Source organism: Dermacentor albipictus, chromosome 8 (assembly GCF_038994185.2).
Source record: "Dermacentor albipictus isolate Rhodes 1998 colony chromosome 8, USDA_Dalb.pri_finalv2, whole genome shotgun sequence".
In the NCBI taxonomy this organism is placed as follows: Eukaryota; Metazoa; Arthropoda; class Arachnida; order Ixodida; family Ixodidae; genus Dermacentor; species Dermacentor albipictus.
In genome coordinates, this window is record NC_091828.1 from 114,203,513 (window position 1) to 114,224,909 (window position 21,397).

Here is a 21,397-nt window from a genome sequence, read left to right on the forward strand (position 1 = left end):
AGGGCCTTGACATAAACATTAGGCTCAGCGGCTCCCACATGTGCTAGTGCTACAAAACTAGAGAAGAAAAAGAAATACCGAGGTATGACCCTTGCCATTCTAAAATCATAAAATGAGGCATCGCCAAGGCTTGCACCTGTCAAGCAGTTGAAAAATCATGCCGCCATGCTGTGAGGGAGAGCATCGATTTGCAAGTAAGCCGTAAAAGAAACAGTGCACGGTACCCGAAAAGTATGGTGGTGCAAATCTGCGAAAACATGTTGCCCCAAATCAGAGCCAACCGGAAAAGGCAAAACCACAGGAAAAAGAAAAATGGAAAAAGAACGCGTGGTGTTGCCTTACATCCATGGGTTGTCACATAGGATAAAAAAAACAGCCCAACGCCATGATGTTCGAGTACAGATTTGGCATGTAAAACGCCAGAATTTAATTTATTTAGTACGGGGAATCGCAAACAGCCCTGTTCCCTGTTAAGCAGGCACCCTCGTTCCTCGCTACTTTTTACAGCGCGTATTACTGTAGCATTCACGGCCGTCACGTGACCGCAATCCACCCGGATAATGCACAATCGACGTACAGCCAGGACCCGGTCAAGACGCGAGTTTCCCGTCAACGCCGTCGGCGTCGCTTCTATCCATCGATGGTGGCGCCGCCCTAGCGTTAGCGGCAGACTCGCGATCTCATTATAATTGTAGCTTCAGAAACACCATGTTTTCTCTTAAGTTCAACAAATTTCATTCACATTAGTCCAGGGGTTCTCTCATAACAAGGATTTCAGCGTTTCACGTGCATTTGAACAGACGTAATTGCAGCTGGCCCGGAGCTAATGCTTCCTCTTTCGTGCTTTCTGTTTGCAGCGCGGTCTACTATGGCATCCAAGGCTGCCTTTGACCCACACACCCGGCGTCGTACGAAGGCCCGTACGCAGGCAGCTGGCCCTAATGTATGCGGTAAGAGCAGACGTCGAGTTCACCTATACCAGTGTCCGAATCAAATGAAGAGGGAATTTTGTAACACAACAATATGAAAAGTGCGCACAAAGATATTTGGTCCCATAACCTAAAGCGGCTAGTGATGGGTCCAATACAAAAAAAATGTATTGCAATAATTAGCATTTGCATACAAACAAAATAGCCAAAGTATCATACATAAGCGGTAAGTACAATATATAATCACATAACTACGCTAAAAACGAAGAAAACGAAAACAAAACTCAAGAACGTGCTTGGTAAGATAAGAAATGGCATTTGCATGCAATGTCTAAATTTCTTGCGAGTTTTATTTCAAGAGGCAAATTATTCCACAGCCTGACACCCGGGAATTGAATTTATCTTTCGCCGTAACACTCGAACATAAAGGGAGATTTAGATTACTGTTGCGGGGATGGCGTGTGTTTAACGACAGAGACGTGAAAATGGTTAAGCGACAGAGCTGTGTTTGTATGTCAGTAAACGGAAGTATACGCAGCCTCTGAAAGACAGTATTTGACGGATGGCGCAGGGAGGAAAACGTAATCGCATGAATAGCTCCTTTTTGCCATCGGAATAACCGAGTAACGTATGTTATGCACGTTTGGCAGTTTGGTAAGCTGGCAGTGCAGTAGGGTTAAATATAATGTGCGTAGAAGCGTCTAATAAAAGTATTCAGTTGCCCGTATGAGAGTGTAACAGTTGAATGACAACTTAATGCATATGGTATTGATTTGGTCTCTTCAGTTAAGGTTACTGTCCAATATAATGCCTACATATTTGTTTGTCGGTATACATACAATGGTTCGATTCTTTAATGATATGCTAAGTGAAACGTAGTTGAGAGTTTTCATTTGTCAATGGAAAATACCGTACTTTCCTTTAGCGGCATCAAATAATGGTTAATTTTCGCGAAACCACATTGCCACAGCTAGTAGTTTATTGGATACGGTATATGGTAAGTTTTCAAGTGAACTACTTGGAGAATAAAATTACAGTATCGTCCACATACAATAATGATTTAGATGATCGTAGAATTCGCGATAAATCATCAAACGTATAAAGCGAATAAAATGGGACCCAATACGGATCCTTGCTGTGCACCACTTGTGACGTTCCTAGGTTCGGATAGAAAAGCATCAATTAGTACTTTCTGCTTTCGCGATGTGAGATAACTGGAATAAGAAATCGTGAGCGCCATCGATAATACAATAGCACTTCTCTTTTTGTTTTTTTCTTTCAGTAGTGTCGAGTGACAAATCTATCGAAGGTTGAGGGTAGAGTTCAGTATTTGAGATAAAGTAAGCGCAGCTGTCGATGTGAATTTCCTTGGGACGAACCTATGCTGTTTCCGCAAAATTGTTATTCTTGCCACGCAAGTTCTTCGGCTGTTGAGCGATTTTTCGAAGATATTGTTTACTATACGCAATACGGATATCGGTCCGTAGCTGCTGGGAATAGTATCGTTGCCCATTTTGTATATTGGTACAACTTTGGCTATATTTATTACATCTGGATAGGAATTCGCATTTAATGAATGGTTAAATAAATTACAATGTGGAGCACTCAAAATATCTGGATTGTCTTTCAGTACGCTAGCTTGTATACCATCGATTCCTGTGGCTTAGTTCAAATGTAGCTTTTTTACAGCAGTCGGCACCAGCTCTTCTGTTATGAAAGTTAAATCTGTTTTCACTTTTTTCAACATAAGTGGTGGACCGTGCCGTACTAAATTGTTTCGTAATGTTTTCACCAACCGTGGCAAAGTAATCATTAAAATCATTTGTAAGGCTTAATGAGAATGAAAAAAAAATAATACTTCACTAGCCTTCTCTCAAGTGGACTTGTCTTCTTCAAGGCCTTCAAGGCCTTGAAGAGTCCACTTGGCGAAACGTTGGCTCCTGCATCCACCTTGTTCACTTTTCGCTCATCGTCTTGAATTTCAATCACCCGCATTCCCCGTGTTTTCCCTATATACATATATGTTACACGAAGTGGAACAGATGCTTGCATTCTCTTTTTAGTTTAATGAGTTTTCTCATGAATATTGCTAGAATAAATTTTACGGCTTAGCTTTCGTCGGAGCTTGGATGCCAGATAGTGAACAGTGTCTGCGTGTGTTCGCATTCGAATGCACGAAATATTGCAGTTGGACGTGGAGTAAGTTTTGCTCGGTGAAACGGATTGGAATGCATCCGTTATTGACAAAACACGCACGCTTTGTTGTTTCTTATTCTCCAACTGTAAGAATTATCTTGTTTTTTGGCACTGAGGACATACGTTACGAACACATGGAGGTTGACAAAGAGAGAATTGGCAGGTTGTTTTATCGTCACGACAGTGACCCAGCTGTTGAGGTGACCGACCCTGACGCTCGGCACCGACACTTCGGGCCTTCTTAGCAATCCCGTTTATCTTTGTGTGCCCCATCAAAGTGCGTGAGCTGTAAAATATACATCCTTAAAAGTGAACGGTGTTTGTTTATAACTTGCACCTTTCCGCAAGTGTGGCAGTGATAGACCGGTTTGTGCCCTTATTCACTTCTAAGGGTGCAAATTATTCCACAGTCTGGGACGCAAAGGTTTAACAACGAACGCAGTGTCATGGCAACATTTCTTTCTTTTTAGGCTACCCCCTAGTCTCCCATTGAGCAAGTTCCCTCTCCTTTATGCTCAACTTGAGTAAACTCGCCCATTTGGCAGTAAAATAACTTATAAATTCCGGGCAGCGGGGTTAGTGTGCTCGAAAAGCCTCGACTCACCATACAAACAACGCGCCAACCCAATTTTCGATAATTATTTTTAGTATTTCAGGCTCAAGATGAAAATTTTTCCCGCTAGAGCCAGTGCCATTTTACTTTCTCTCTCTGAAGTTCAACAATTTCATCGCTCCACCTATTTTCTCAGGAAACCATTTTTGCGCTTTGTATTGGCGGACTTCTGGTGCCTCGTAAGCGTGCCTCGTAATCAAATCGTTGAGTTCGCATGTAAAACGCCAGAATTTAATTTATTTGGTATGCGGAATCGCAAGCAGCCCTGTTTCCTGTTAAGCACGCAACCGCATTCCTCGCTACCTTTCACAGCGCCTATTAGTGTAGCATCCAAAGCCGTCACGTGACTCGCTACATTTCATAGCGCCTATTAGTGTAGCATCCAAAGCCGTCACGTGACCGCAATCCACCCAGACAGTGCGTAGTCGACGTGCAATCAGGTCCCGGTCAAGACGCGAGTTTCCCACCAACGCCGTCGGCGTCGCCTCTATCCATCGATGGTGGCGCCGCCCTAGCGTCAGCGGCAGACGCGCGTTCTCATTATAATTATAGCCTCAGAAACATAATTTTTTTCTCTTAAATTCAACAAATATCATTCACATTAGTCGAGGGGTTGTCTCATACAAGGATTTCAGGGTTTCACGTGCATCTGAACAGGCGTAATTACAGTTGGCCCCGAGCTAATGCTTCCTCTTTCGTGCTTTCGGTTTCCAGCGCGTTCTACTGTGGCATCCACGACTGACAAAGTCAAAGCCACCGGCGTCGTACGAAGGCCCGTACGCCGGTAGCTGGCCCTAATGTATGCGGTAAGAGCAGACGTCGAGTTCACCTATAGCAGTGTTCGAATCAAATGAAGAGGGAATTTTATTGCACAATAATATGAAAGGTGCGCACAAAGATATTGTGTCCCATAGCCTAAAGCTGCTAGTGATGGGTCCAATACAAAAAATGTATTGCAATTATTAGCAGTCGTATACAAACAAAATAGCGAAAGTATCATACTTAAGCGTTAAATACTGTATATAATCACATAACTGCGCTGAAAATGAAGAAAACAAAACAAAAAAACTCAAGAACGTGCTTGTTAAGATAAGAAGTGCCATTTGCATGTGTTGTCGAAATTTCTTGCGAGTTTTATTTCAAGAGGCAACTTATTCCACAGCTACACACCAGAAAATTGAATTATTCTTTCGCCGAACACATTCGAACATGAGATTACCGTTGCGTGCATGCCGTGTGTTTAACGAAAGAAACTTGAAAATGGTTACGCGGCAGAGCTGTGTTTGTGTTTATTATTTTATTTACTAAGCAGGAAACCGTGTAGTCCCGTATGTCAGTAAACGGAAGTATACGCAGCCTCTGAAATAGAGGATTTGAGGGATGACGCACCGAGGAGAACGTAGTCGCATGAATAGCTCGTTTTTGCAATTCCAATAACCGAGTAAGGTATCTTACGTAAGCTTCGCCCCACGACTCGCCACAATAGCTAAGGTGGCAGTGAAACAGGCTAAGATATCATGTCCGTAGTAGTGTCAAATCAAAGTATTGATGTGCCTGTATGAGAGTGTAACAGTTGAATGACAACTTTTTGCAAACGGTATTGATTTGGTCTCTCCAGTTAAGCTTACTGTCTAATATAATGCATAGATATTTATTAGTCGGAACACAACCAATGGTTCGATTGTTTAATGATATGCTGGGTGAAACACGGATCAGAGTTTTCGTTCGTGAATGAAAATTAACGTATTTTGTTTTAGCGGCATTTAGTAATCGTTGACTTGCACGAGGCCACATTGCAACAGCTAGTAGTTCATTGGATACAGTATATTGTAAGGTTTGAAGTGAACTACCTGTGAATAAAATTACGTTAACATCCGCGTACATTATTGCTTTAGATGATTGTACAATTCGCGGGAAATCATCAAACGTATAAAGAGAATAAAATGGGACCCAATACGGATCCTTGCGGTGCACCACATGTGACATTCCTAGATTCGGATAGAAAACCATCAATTAGTACTTTCTGCTTTTCCGATGTGAGATAACTGGAAAAAGAGTGCCATCGATAATACCGTAGCACTTCAGATTTTTTTCAGTAGCGCCGAGTGACAAATGGTATCAAACGTCTTTCTTATGTCGATAAATATTGCAATAACAATGTTTTGGTGGCTGAGCGCAGAGTTCAGTATTTGAGATAAAGTAAGCACAGCTGTTGATGTGGATTTCAGTGGGACGAAACCATGCTGTTCCGGGGAAATCCTTTTTCTCAGCCCACTCTTTCGTGGAGCATCTTTTCTCTTCTTCATGCACAAATTGAGTAAGCTTGCTCCCAATTGGGAGTAACATAACTCATAAACACTGAGCAGTGGTGGAATATACGCTCTAAAGAAGTATACACCGCTTGGGACGGTGTATCTTGTTCCGAAACAATGAGTGCTACCTGTCTCGCTTGCGGATTCTTACTTGAAAGCGCTACGCTCCCGATTTTTCTCTAAAGAGTGTCATGTCACGCTGATAACACGCCACGTTTGTACGATTGAACGAAATGACGAAAACAGAAGTGACATATGCCGTAACTGATAAGTTTTTTCCACTTGGGCGCCCAGAATACCATTTATTTTAATTTAGTGTGCGCAATCGGTAACAGCCCCGAGCAACAGATTCCTGTTAAGCACGCATCTGCCTTCATCGCTGCGTCTTGTACGCGGATTACTGTGGTTTCCACGGTTGTCACGTGACCGCAATCCACCCATACAATTCACAGTCGATGCACAACCAGGCCCCGGTCAACACGCGAGTTTCCCGTCAACGCCGTCGGCGGCGCATCTAACCAGCGATGGTGGCGCCGCCCTAGCGTTAAAGGTGCAGGCACGCTCTCATTATTTTACATATTTCTCTCAAATCCAAGAAGTGTCATTCTAATTTGTTTACGGTTTCTCTTGCAAAAGCAGTTCTACCTCTTACATGTATCTGAACTTGGGGAATCCCCGTTGTCCCCGAGCTAAACGCTCCTCTCTCCTGGTTAAGGTTTGCAGCGCGGTTTACTGTGGCATCCACGACCCTCGCAAAGCCGGGCCTCCGACGTCGTACGATGGCCCGTACGCCGGCAGCTGGCCCTAATGTATGCGGTAAGAGCAGACGTCAAATTCACCTATAACTGCCTTAATTAGAATTCAAAAACGAATAGTTAATTAGCCTTTCAAAAACAGCAAACTTCCGCCTACACCCAAAGGGGTTTTATGGTGTTTTGCCGAGCACATGACTAATACTTGTTTGAAGCCGAAACGGCCATCTTCCGCCGTTCCTTCATCTCAATGCGCATCGACGGGTCGCGTTAACGATCAAATGTGCACTCGACGCGTTCCAATCCATTCTTCGATGCGCATTCGTGATTCCAGGTGAAACGTCTCCTCCATGCTCGACGCTACTTGTACTTAGCATTTACCGTAATTTTACCCAACGTTTCATACATTCATTTTTTAGTAGATTCGCCATGAGGGAACAATGAAATGTGCAGGATTTTCGTACGTTTGTCAATTAAATATACGTGCATGTCCATCTGGTAGCGTGGCTGTACATGTGTGCTTGTCTTCGGGCATTTGTCTTAATAGCGATGCAGATATAGATTCCTTTCTTGTATTCGAATCAATAATGCAATCAGTTGGCATACGCGGGACAGTTTTTTCTCTGTTCTACCATTTTGTCTTAATCTCACTTTTGATCTATGCAGCACACGTGAAGCATCGGGATTAATCCATGTCACACCGGCAAGCTCGGTGACTGTCCAGCACAGCACGCTGTATACCTTGTGGTAAGCTGTCGGTTTCCAGAAGCGTTGCCTAATTTAACGATACAATGAATTCGTTACGTTAACTCTTAGCACAGATCTTCTCGATATATTTCATTATGTTATTGCCGCGAAAACTTGTCGTAATTACAGGGCGTTAAGAAAAGCCTCATCGAAGTGTCTTAAGGTAGAAAATTCTACAATTACTTGATTTCAACCCGTTTGCCTTTATGACAGGGATTCGGTATGGCTAATAAGACTATAGGTACTAAACAGACAAGTACTGTTTATGAAATTCAGAGAATAATCTTTTAGACCCAAGTCGGACGAGTGAACCTAATGCAAGACCTGAAATCTAACATCCGAAGTGTTCATAACCGGTTATAGACATTCAACAAGCGCATGCTGCTAAACAATTTCTGGAGGTATAATAAATTCTCGTCGATTTTAATCGCAAAATCGAAAACGGACCATTGTACGCCCTGTCACACATTTGGTATACGCCAATGAGCAGTCACTGTTTTAGAATATTTGACTACTTCCAGATAGGTTAAGCGAACTGTAGTACATCCTTTCTTATTCTTCAAAAGTATACAACATTTGGAAGGGTGTATCTTCTTCTGAAAAAGAGATTGCTGCCTGTCTCGCTTGCACCTTCCTTCTTGAAAGCTCTGCGCGCGCGACTTTTCTGTGAAGAGGGCCGTGTCACGTGATAGCGCATGGCCGTTGCTTGAGAGAAAGGGGAAGGCGCGCATTAATATAAGTGAGTGCTGCTGTTCCTCCGGAATCAGAACCTCCACGTTTGAACAATTGAACCAAGTGGCAAAGAGGAAACGGAAGTGACATGTGTGGTAGGGGATGAATTTCTAAGTCTCGCTTTGCAAAATGCGATGCAGAAGAAAAGCAGTCCGATAAACTAGTAGCGGTGATAGTGTGCTCGAAAAGCCTCGACCCACCATACAAACAACGAAGCAACCAATTTTCGATCATTTTTAAATTCAGGCTCAATATGAAAATTTTGCCCGCTTGAGGTAATACAATTTTACTTTTCTCTCTCTGAGGTCCAAAAATCCCGTTGGGTCCAAAAATCCCGTTGGCATCGCTCCAGTGGTTTTCTCGGGGAATCATTTTTGCGCTTTGTATAGGCGGACTTTAATTTTCCGTAGTGTCCCCTATTACAGCGTGCCTCATAATCAAATCGCGGATTTGGCATGTAAAACGCCAGAATTTAATTTATTTACTATGGGGAATCGCAAACAGCCCTGTTTCCTGTTAAGCAGGCACCCGCATTCCTCGCTACCTTTTACAGCGCCTATTACTGTAGCATCCACGGCCGTCACGTGACCGCAATCCACCCGGACAATGCACAATCCACGTAGAGCCAGGACCCGGTCAAGACGCGAGTTTGCCGTCAACTCCGTCGGCGTCGCCTCTATCCATCGATGGTGGCGCCGCCCTAGCGTTAGCGGCAGAGGCGCGATCTCATTATAACTGTAACCTCAGAAACACAATAGTTTCTCTTAAATTCAACAAATTTCATTCGAATTAGTCCAGGGGTTGTCTCATACAAGGATTTCAGAGTTTCACGTGCATCTGAACAGGCGTAATTACAGTTGGCCACGAGCTAATGCTTCCTCTTTCGTGCTTTCGGTTTCCAGCGCGTTCTACTGTGGCATCCACGACTGACAAAGTCAAAGCCACCGGCGTCGTACGAAGGCCCGTACGCCGGTAGCTGGCCCTAATGTATGCGGTAAGAGCAGACGTCGAGTTAACCTATCGCAGTGTTCAAATCAAATCAAAAGGGAATTTTATTACACAATAACATGAAAAGTGCGCACAAACATATTTGGTCCCATAGCCTAAAGAGGCTAGTGATGGGTCCAATACAAAAAATGTATTGCAATAATTAGCATTTGTATACAAACAAAATAGCCAAAGTATCAGACATATAAGCGGTAAATACAACATATAATCACGTAACTGCGCTAAAGATGAAGAAAATAAAACAAAAAAAACTCAAGAACGTGCTTGGTAAGATAAGAAGCGGCATTTGCATGTAATGTCAAGATTTCTTGCGAGTTTTATTTCAAGAGGCAACTTATTCCACAGCTAGACACCAGGGAATTGAATTCATCTTTCGCCGTACACATTCGAACATAAAGGGAGATTAAGATTACCATTGCGTGCATGCCGTGTGTTTGACAGAAACGTGAAAATGGTTCGCGACAGAGCTGTGTTTGTGTTTATTATTTTATTTACTGATCAGGAAACCGTGTGGTCCCGTATGTCAGTGAACTGAAGTATACGCAGCCTCTGAAAGAGAGTATTTGAGGGATGACGCACCGAGCCGAACGTAGTCGCATGGATAGCTCGTTTTTGCAATCCCAATAACGGAGTAAGGTACGTTATGTACGTTTGGCCCCACGACCCGCCACAATAGCTAAGGTGGCAGTGAAGCAGGCTAAAATAGAATGTCCGTAGAAGTGTCAAATCAAAGTATTGACGTGCCCGTATGAGAGTGTAACAGTTGAATGACAACGTTTTGCAAACGCTATTGATTTGGTCTCTCCAGTTAAGGTTACTGCCAAATAAGATGCCTAGATATTTATTCGTCGGAACACATCCAATGGTTCGATTGTTTAATGATATGCTAATTGAAACGTAGTTCAGTTTTCATTCATGAGTGGAAAATAAAGTATTTTGTTTTAGCGGCATTTAGTAATAGTTGATTTTCACGAAACCACATTGCAACAGCTACTAGTTCATTGGATACAGTATATTGCAAGGTTTCAAGTGAACTACCTGTGAATAAAATTAGGTTAACATCCACGTACATTATTGCTTTAGATGACTGTACAATTTGCGGGAAATCATTAAACGTATAATGCGAATAAAATGGGACCCAATACGGATTCTTGCGGTGCACCACATGTGGCATTCCTAGATTCGGATAGAAAACCATCAATTAGTACTTTCTGCTTTCGCGATGTGAGATAACTGGAAAAGAAGTCGTGGGCGCCATCGATAATACCATAGCGCTTCATTTCTTTAGTAGCGCCGAGTGACAAATGGTATCAAGCACCTTTCTTATGTCGATAAAAATCCCAATAACGATCTTTTGACGGCTGAGCGCAGAGTTCAGTGTTTGAGATAAAGTAAGCACAGCTGTTGATGTGGATTTCAGTGGGATGAACCCATGCTGTTCCGGACAATTTTTTTTTCTCCGCCCAACCTTTCGTGGAGCATTTTTTCTCTTCTTCATGCACAAATTGAGTAAGCTTGCTCCCACTAGGGAGCAAAATAACTCATAAACACTGAGCAGTGGTGGAATGTACGCTCCAAAGAAGTATACACCACTTGGGACGGTGTATCTTTTTCCGAAACAATGAGTGCTACCTGTCTCACTTGGGAAATTTTCTTGAAAGCTCTACGCTCCCGATTTTTCTCTAAATAGTGTCATGTCACGCTTATAACACGCCACGTTTGTGCGATTGGACGAAATGACGAAAAGAAAGCAGAAGTGACATATGCCGTGACTGATAAGTTTTTTCCACTTGGGCGTCCAGAATACCATTTATTTTAATTTAGTGTGCACAATCGGAAACAGCCCTGAGCAACAGATTCCTGTTAAGCACGCACCTGCCTTCATCGCTACGTCTTGTACGCGGGTTACTGAGGCTTCCACGCTTGTCACGTGACCGCAATCCACCCGTACAACGCACAGTCGACGCACAACCCGGTCCCAGTCAACACGCCAGTTTCCCGTCAACGCCGTCGGCGGCGCTTCTAACCAGAGATGGTGGCGCCGCCCTAGCGTTAAAGGTGCACGAATGTTCTCATTATTTTACCTTTTTCTCTCAAATCCAAGAAATGTCATTCTAATTTGTCTACGGTTTCTCACGTAAATGCAGTTCTACCTCTTACATGTATTTGAACTTGGGGAATCTCCGTTGTCCCCGAGCTAAACGCTCCTCTCTCCTGGTTACGGTTTGCAGCGCGCTCTACTGTGGCATCCACGACCTTCGCAAGCCGGGCCCTCGACGTCGTACGATTGCCCGTACGCCGGCAGCTGGCCCTAATGTATGCGGTAAGAGAAGACGTCGAATTCACCTATAACGGCCTTAATTAGAATTCAAGAACGAATAGTTAATTAGCCTTTAAAGAACAGCAAACTTCCGCCTTCACCCAAACGGGTTTTATGGTGCTTTGCCAAGCACACGACTAATACTTGTTTGAACTCGACACAGTCATGTTTGCACTCGCCGTGGTTGCTCAGTGACTATGGTGTTGGGCTGCTGAGCACGAGGTCGCGGGATCGAATCCCGGCCACGGCGGCCGCATTTCGATGGAGGCGAAATGCGAAGACACCCGTGGGCTTAGATTTAGGTGCACGTTAAAGAACCCCAGGTGGTCAAAATTTCCGGAGTCCTCCACTACGGCGTGCCTCATAATCAGAAAGTGGTTTTGGCACGCAAAACCCCAAATATTATTATTATTATTACACAGTCATGTTCCGCCGTTCCCTCGTCTCAATGCGCATCGACGCGTCGCGTTAACGATGAAATGTGCACTCGACGCGTTCAAAGCCATTCTTCGATGCGCATTCGCGATTCCAGGTGAAACGTCTTCTCGGTGCTCGACGCTGCTTGTACTTGAGCATTTACCGTAATTTTTACCCAACGTTTCTTACATTCATTTGTTTAGTAGATGCGCCAGGAGGGAACAATGAAACGTGCAGGATCTTCGTACGTTTGTCAATGAGATATACGTGCATGTCCATCTGGTAGCGTGGCTGTGTGCTTGTCTTCGGGCATTTGTCTTGATAGCGATGCAGATATGAATTCCTTCCTTGTATTCGAATCAATAATGCAATCAGTTGGCATACGCAGGACAGTTCTTTTTTCTCTGTTCTACCATATTGCCTTAATCTCTCTTTTGATCTCTGCAGCACACTTGGAGCATCGGGATTAATCCATGTCACACCGGCAAGCTCGGTGACTGTCCAGCACAGCACGCTGTAGACCTTGTGGTAAGCTGTCGGTTTCCAGATGCGTTTCCTAATTTACCGATGCAATGAAGTCGTTACGTTAACTATTAGCACAGATCTTATCGATATATTTCATTAAGTTATTGCCGCGAAAACATGTTGTAATTACAGGGCGTTACGAAAAGCCTCATCGAAGTTTCTTAACGTAGAAAATTCTACAATTACATGATTTCATCGCGTTTGCCTTTATGACAGGGATTCATGTGGCTAATAAGACTAGAGGTACTAAACAGACAAGTACTCTTTATGAAATTCAGAGAATAATGTTTTAGCCCCAAGTCGGACGAGTGAACCTAATGCAAGACCTGAAACCTAGGGAGTGATCTTGTACGCATTCCAATATAGAACGGAGGCGGTCCGTTCCGCCAAGCCGCACACGATTAGTCAATTTGAACCGCCACGAACGCCATGACATCAATTGTGACGTGAGCCGTGACGTCTTGCTGCTGTCAATCATTCCGTGTCGTCTGCTATCGGACGAACGCAACGGAATGGAATGCCTATTTCGTGACGTAAAGAACGGACCGCCTCCGTTCGATTTTGGAACGCGTACAAGATCGCACCCCTAACATCCAAGGTGTTCATAACCGGCTATAGACATGCAGCAAGCGCATGCTGCTGTACAATTCCTGCAGGGTAATGAATTCTCGCCGATTTCAACCGCACGATCGAAATAGGACCATTCTACGCCCATTGTACGCATTTGGCATACGCCAATGAGGAAAGACACTGTTTTAGAATATTTGACTACTTTCAGATAGGTTAAGCGAACTGTAGCACATCCTTTCTTATTCTTAAAAAGTATACAACGTTTGGGAGGGTGTATCTTGTTCTGAAAAAAAATATTGCTGCCTGTCTCGCTTGCACCTTCCTTCCTTGAAAGCTCCGCGCGCGCGACTTTTCTGTGAAGAGTGCCGTGTCACGTGATAGCGCATGGCCGTTGCTTGAAAGGAAAGGGAAGGCGCGCATTAATGTAAATGATTGCTGCTGTTCCTCCGGAATCAGACCCGCCACGTTTGTACAATTGAACGAAAAGGCAAAGAGAAAACGGAAGTTACTTCTGTGGTAAGGGATGAATTTCTTAGTCTCGCTTTGCAAAATGCGATGCAGAGGAAAAGCGGTCCGATAAATTAGTCGCGGTGATAGTGTGCTTGGAAAGCCTCGACCCACCACACAAGCAACGAAAAAACCAATTTTCGATAAGTTTTTTTATTCAGGCTCAATATGAAAATTTTGAAATATGAAAATTTTGAAAATATGAAATTTTATTTTCTCTCTCTGAAGTCCGTAAATTTCGTTCGCATCGCTCCAGCGGTTTTCCCAGGGAACCATTTTTGCGCTTTGTATAGGCGGACTTTAAGTTTCCGTAGTGTCCCCTATTACAGCGCGCCTCATAATCAAATCGTGGATTTGGCATGTAAAACGACAGAATTTAATTATTTAGTATGGGGAATCGAAAACAGCCCTGTTTCCTGTTAAGCAGGCACCTTCGTTCCTCGCTACCTTTTACAACGCCTATTACTGTAGCATCCACGGCCGTCACGTGACCGCAATCCACCCGGATAATGCACAATCCACGTACAGCCAGGACCCGGTCAAGACGCGAGTTTCCCGCCAACGCCGTCGGCGTCGCCTCTATCCATCGATGGTGGCGCCGCCCTAGCGTTAGCGGCAGACGCGCGATCTCATTATAATTGTAGCTTCAGAAACATAATGTTTTCTCTTAAGTTCAACAAATTTCATTCACATTTCTCCAGGGGTTCTCTCATAACAAGGATTTCAGCGTTTCACGTGCATCTGAACAGACGGAATTGCAGTTGGCCCGGAGCTAATGCTTCCTCTTTCGTGCTTTCGGTTTGCAGCGCGGTCTACTGTCGCATCCACGGCCGCCTTTGACCCACACACCCGGCGTCGTACGATGGCCCGTACGCCGGCAGCTGGCCCTAATGTATGCGGTAAGAGCAGATGTCGAGTTCACCTATAGCAGTGTTCAAATCAAATGAAAAGGGAATTTTGTAACACAATAATATAAAAAGTGCACACAAAGATATTTGGTCCCATAGCCTAAAGCAGCTAGTGATGGGTCCAATACAAAGAATGTATTGCAATAATTAGCATTTGTATACAAACAATATAGCCAAAGCATCATACATATAAGCGGTAAATACAATATATAATCGCATAACTGCTCTGAAGATGAAGAAAACAAAACAAAAAACTCAAGAACGTGCTTGGTACGATAAGAAGTGGCATTTGCATTTAATGTCAAAATTTCTTGCGAGTTTTATTTCAAGAGGCAAATTATTCCACAGCTTCACACCAGGGAATTGATTTAATCTTTCGCCGAACACATTCGAACATAAAGGGAGATTAAGATTACCGTTGAGTGCATGCCGAGTATTTAACGACAGAAACGTCAAAATGGTAGGCGGCAGAGCTGTGTTTGTGTTTATTATTTTATTTACTGACCAGGAAACCGTGTAGTCCCGTATGTCAGTAAATGGAAGTATACGCAGGCTCTGAAATAGAGGATTTGAGGGATGACGCACCGAGCAGAACGTAGTCGCATGGATAGCTCGTTTTTGCAATCCCAATAAAGGAGTAAGGTGTGTTACGTGCGTTTGGCCCCACGACTCTCCACAATAGCTAAGGTGGCAGTGAAGCAGGCTAAAATAGAATGCCCGTAGAAGTGTCAAATAAAAGTATTCAGGTGCCCGTATGAGAGTGTAACAGTTGAATGACAACCTTTTGCAAACGGTATTGATTTGGTCTCTCCAGTTAATGTTACTGTCAAATAAGATGCATAGATATTTATTAGTCGGAACACATCCAATGGTTCGATTGTTTAATGATATGCTGGGTGAAACACAGATCAGAGTTTTCATTCGTGAATGAAAAATAACGTATTTTGTTTTAGCGGCATTTAGTAATAGTTGACTTACACGAAGCCACATTGCAACAGCTAGTAGTTCATTGGGTACAGTATATTGTAAGGTTTCACGTGAACTACCTGTGAATAAAATTACAGTATTGTCCAGATACATTATTGCTTTAGATTGCAGAATTCGCGGGAAATCATTAAACGTATAAAGCCAATAATATAGGACCCAATACGGATGCTTGCGCTGCACCACATGACATTCCTAGATTCGGACAGAAAACCAGACAGAAAGCGCCTTTCTTACGTCGATAAAAATTCCAATAAGTATTTTTTGATGGCTGAGGGCAGAGTTCAGTATTTGAGGTAAAGTAAGCACAGGTGTCGATGTAGATTTCCCTGGGATGAAACCATGCTGTTGTGGGGAAATAATGTTATTCTTGCTAAGGAAGTTCTTCGGCTGTTCAGCGATTAGTTTTTCAAAAATATTGTCTACTATATTCAATACGGATATCGGTCCGTAGCTGCTGGAAATAGTATGGTTGCCCATTTGGTATATTGGTACAACTTTGGCTATCTTTAACACATCTGGATTGGAATTCGGATTTAATGAATGGTTAAATAAATTACAAAGTGGAGCACTCAAAATATCTGGATAGTCTTTCAGTACCCTAGCTTGTATAACATCGATTCCTGTGGCTAAGTTCAACTGTAGCTTTTTTAGAGCAGACGTCGCCAGCTCTTCTGTTATGGCCTGAAAGCTAAATCTGTTTTCACTTTCTTCAACATAAGCGGTGGGCCATGCCGGACTAAATTTTTTCGTAATCTTTTCGCCAACCGTGGCAAGGTAATCATTAAAACCATTTCTAAGGCCTAATTAGAACAAGTAGTTCACTAGCCTTTGAAAATACAAACCTGCTTCTTTTAACAAACTCGGTTCCAAGGTATTTTGCCCGGTACATCTTTCGCACATCTTCGCATTGGACACGCTCATGTCCCGCCTTTTCCTCATAGCTATGAGTAACAACGCGTTCCAAGACTGTTTTCGGTGTGCATTCGATGCTTCTTAGCGTTTACAGTAATTCTACCCAACGTTGTCAATAGACATCTTCCTTAGATGCGCCATCAGGGCATAGATCATGAGATGTGTGTGATCTTCATACGTCTATGTGAAGTAAACATAGTGCATGCATTTGACCGTTCGGTAACGTGGCACTGTGCTGGCCTTCTGCCATTAGTCTAACTAGCAGTGTACATACTCATCCCATTCGTGTAGCCGAATCGGAATGCAGTCACTTGGCATACACGGGACAGTTCTTTTTCTTTCCTGCCCTTTTGTCTTAATCTCACTTTCGATCTCTGCAGCACACCTGGGCTGTCGGGATTGTTCCATGTCACACCGTGGTTTGCTGGCCGACAAGCCAGCATTGCGCGTGGTCCACTTCGTGGTAAGCTCTCACGCAGTTTCCTGCAGCCTTGCCTAATTTAACGATACGATGAAATCGTTACATTAACTATTAGCACGAATTTCATCGATAGATATCGTTTAATTATTGACACAAATCGTTATTATTGGAGCGCGTTAAAACAAGACTATACGAAATGTCTTAACAATGCAGAAGATAATATAACTATTTACTTTCGTCAAGATTGGCTTTACAATAGCGGCACGAATATGACTGCATGGCTAGAGATAGTAAACGGACATGTACTAATTATGAAACTTGGAAGCATATTCTTGAAGAACAAGTCGAACGATTTAACCCTAATGCAAAGCGTGAAACTCGACATCCGGGCAGTTCGTAACGAGTACTAGAAATGCAACATTCTCACGCTGCTATACAATTTGAGCCGCGTAATAAATCATACGCCCATCAGCGAATTCACAATTTTACACTATTTAACTACTTCCAGATATCTTGCATTTTAATGACTTTTCTCAGAAATATTAGTAGCATGCATTTTACGGTTTATCGTTTCGTCGGAGCTTGGATGCCAGATAGCGAACGGTGTCTAGGTGTGCTCGTATTCCAATGCGCGAACAAGGTAAAACGAATTGAAAGGAACCCTTTATTGACAAAACATTCACGCTTCGTTGTTACTTGCTATAGGAAGGGTAAGATTTACTTTTTTGGTTGTTAGCACAGAGGTGATGCCCAACAAACACATAGACATTGTCAAATACAAACAATTCTAGGCTTTGTTTTTTTCGTCGTGACAGTGACCTAGCTCCTAAGGTGATCACCCCTGGCGCTCGGCAATGACACCTCAGGCCCTCTTGACAATCTTTTTATGAATATGTGTCCCATCTAGCTGCGTGAACTGTAGAATATACATCACTTAAAAGTGATTAAGGCGGTAAATTGCTCTATAATTCATACACCGGTGCAAGTGTTGGAGAGGAATATCTGGTTTACACCGTTATTCACTTCCAAGGGTGTAAATTATTCTGCAGACTAAGACGCAGACACTTAAGAACGCACGCAGTGCCACGGCAACCTTTTTTTCATCACCGCCTACTCTCTCGTGGAGCATGATTTCTCTTCTTTATGCACAAATTGAGTAAAGTTGCTCCACTTGGGAGTAAAATAACTCAAACACCAAGCAGTGGTGGAATATACGCTCTAAAGAATTATACACCATTTCGGAGGATGTATCTTGTTCCGAAACAATGAGTGCTACCTGTCTCGCATGCGGATTCTTTCTTGAAAGCTCTACGCTCCCGATTTTTCTCTAAAGAGTCCCCATTTCTCTGCGTGGCCGGGATTTACCGGGCATATAGCTTTCAAACAAAGGGACGGCATGCATTATATACTTTTTGTTGTATGACCCGAATCTGAACTGCCACGTTCGTACGATTGAACGAAATGACGAAAAGAAAACAAGTCACATCTGCAGTAAGGGATAAATTTCTAAGTCTCGCTTTGCAATGTACGATGCAGAGGAAAAGCGGTCCCATAAACACGTGGCGGAAATATTCGAAAAGTATTCGATCCTTCATACACGCAACGCTCCCACCAATTTTCGATAATTTTTATATATTTCAGGCCTAAAATGAAAATTTCGCTTGCTACAGTCGGTGCAATTTTGCTGTCTCAAGTACAACAATGTCATTCCAATTTCAATGCGTTTTTCTCAGGGAAGAATTTCTGAATTTAGTATGCACTTAAGTAGGCGGACTTTCGGTCTAAACTTCCGGAGTCCCCCACAGAGGCGTGCCTCATAATGCAATCGTGGATTTTGCACTAGGGAACCCACAGTATTATTTACTTTAACTTATTACGCGGAATTGGAAACAACCCCGAGCTAAAGATACCTGTTAAAGACGCACCTGCTTCCATTGCTACGTTGTATACGCGTGTTACTGTGCTTTCCACGGTGTCACGTGACCGCAATCCACCCGTACAATGCACAGTCGACGCACAACCAGGCCCCGTTCAACACGCGAGTTTCCCGTCAACGCCGTCGGCGTCGCCTCTATCCATCGATGGTGGCGCCGCCCTAGCGTTAGCGGCAGACGCGCGATCTCGTTATAATTGTAGCCTCAGAAACATAATTTTTCCTCTTCAATTCAATAAATGTCACTCACATTAGTCCAGGGGTTGTCTCATACAAGCATTTCAGCGTTTCACGTGCACTTGAACAGACGGTATTGCAGTTGGCCCCGAGCTAATGCTTCCTCTTTTGTGGTTACGGTTTGCAGCGCGGTGTACTGTGGCATCCACTGCAGTCCCGGCCGGCTGACCCAGACAGCCGGCGTCGTACGAAGGCCCGTACCACAGCTGGCACTAATGTATTCGGTAAGAGCAGACGTCGAATTCACCTGTAGCGGCACAAATCAAACTTATCAACTTACACAGGTCAAACTTATTTCCGCTTACACCCATTAAAAGCATAGTTCAATCGTAGTTCAAACCTTTACACCCTTAAGCACCCTTAAGGAGGTGAATCGGTTTGCAGTGTAGTTTTGGCCTCATACTGGGGTGCGCCTTCTTTGTACGTACCTGGCACGTGCGGAATATGACCTTATAGTGTTCGTTCGCCTCGACGCAGAGAATATTTATAGCCAGGCATAGTTTCGTTTTCGGTTGCACTAGAAGGAACCCCCCGGTGCCAAATGTATCACAGGTACAAGAACTCAGTGCGAACATTATGGATTGCACGTGGATTTATCTAAACTTTTGAGTTCAAGCATTCGTCTGGCTTTATTTTTTCTTTTAACGTAATTTGTTGTAGTAATTGCCTTGTACTGCAAGGATCAAGCGCACGTTCCCATTATTATAATTATTATGATAACATTCTTTTTTTGTGTGTATAATGTTGAAGTTTGACTAGTTATATGATTAAAATGATTATCTATTCGAAATGTCCACCCGCACTCTTTTGCAACGAGTACACAGGAATCGTCTCGGCCTTTGCAGGAAGCACGCGCTATTCTCGATGTGACCAGTGTTCCCTTCTGTGCTGCCACGTGAATGTGGATAATACGGTGAGTTCTTGCTTTGTGCGCGTTGTTTATCGCGTCTACTGGCAAATCAGTGCAGCAGACACACTTAGCAAGATCTTCGAAAACAAGAGAAATGTAAATATTAGCGCACTGGAATTTACCTTTAATCAGCGAGAGAGAGAGAAAAGGGGGAGATATACAAGCTTTAGTGATATGTTGGAGTATATTGCCGTTACCCCAATATGGCATTCGTGATAGACGACCTAAGTATAATGATATTCGAAAATTATTGAGCACCGGCCGATACACGTCTCTGCGCATAAGACAGCTACTTCCGCGTCTTCGAGAAACAGCCGTGAGTAGTATCTTAAAAGGAGAAAATATGATCGAAGTGGCAGCATCGAACAAGTCTGCAACAGGGCAGGTCTGCGCAAGCAGAAGATACAGACTAGTGGTGTTGTGGAGGGCCGCTGGACGTCTAATGGGCGTGTTGAACGATAATTAACCACTCTGTTGAAGGCCCGTAGACGTGACTGGCTTCTGAAACCGCAAAGACAGTTACTTTTAGTGTAGAGGAAGAATACGTGCTTAGGAAAGTGACGTTTGCGTGTCACCAAACTGTGTCAGACTGTCACAGGCCGTCTGCACTGACACTGGCTGGGAAGCTCTATAATACCTAATCAAAAAGTCTGTGCAATCATTTCTTCTCTCTTCTTTCAACTTTTTTTATTTAAAGTCAGAATAGGTTACGCAGGTGAACATCAACCATGTACGTAAGGCTGTATTGGTTAAGGCAATAGATTCCGTAGGGAAATTTAGGTTAGCTGTGCTTGTCCTGAAGGTGAGGTCACATAAGCTTACCTGCGTTTATCCGACTAGCGTACGCATTAGGTTATTTATTTATTTATTTATTTATTTATTTTGTGATACTGTCAATCCCATCAGGGATTTTTACAGGAGTGGGTTAGAAGGGTCTGTAGACATAGTAGTACAGGCATATACATAAGAATACAAAAGGGCACTTGGCAAGAGTAGAGTTTCATGGACCTATGTTAAGAGCAATAATATGGCAAAAACATAACGCACAAAGAGCTTGTTTCAATGTCATATGATATTTTGCAAGAGACAAAAGAAGGATAAGCATATGGTTATACAATTGATAGCATCATACATCATTTCACATCACACATTTCCAAAAACATTTGACAATACAATGATAAAGACAATGATAACATATCATTTAGATAGTGATTGACAATACTGTTGCGCCAACTATTTCAACAAATTTGTCAACAGTAGGCTGATCGACCAATGTCTGGGCCAATGTTTAGTGTCATGAAGTCAACTAATTTATTGGCAACTACTGCTCACTTGAGTTTGATTTTACGGCTTACAACACCATTCATTCCGTTCTGAGTGGTTATTATCGCAGCTAGAAGTAGGCGCACTCTACTGTGGCTTCCGCGACCGCTGTGAAGAACCATTCACGACAAAGACTTC

At 43.2% G+C, this 21,397-nt stretch overlaps 1 protein-coding gene across 25 annotated transcripts in view; it reads left to right on the forward strand.

Annotated features, from left to right (window-relative positions):
- The window catches only part of LOC135920138 (uncharacterized), a 137,980-nt gene that overhangs the window by 35,197 nt on the left and 81,386 nt on the right, over window positions 1-21,397 (forward strand). For all 25 annotated transcript variants that reach the window (XM_070524192.1, XM_070524199.1, XM_070524200.1 and 22 more), the window contains 4 exons: window positions 858-950; window positions 16,816-16,898; window positions 19,154-19,250; window positions 19,872-19,939. In XM_070524192.1, the coding sequence (XP_070380293.1) occupies window positions 858-950; window positions 16,816-16,898; window positions 19,154-19,250; window positions 19,872-19,939 (341 nt within the window). The remainder of the gene's footprint in view (window positions 1-857; window positions 951-16,815; window positions 16,899-19,153; window positions 19,251-19,871; window positions 19,940-21,397) is intronic.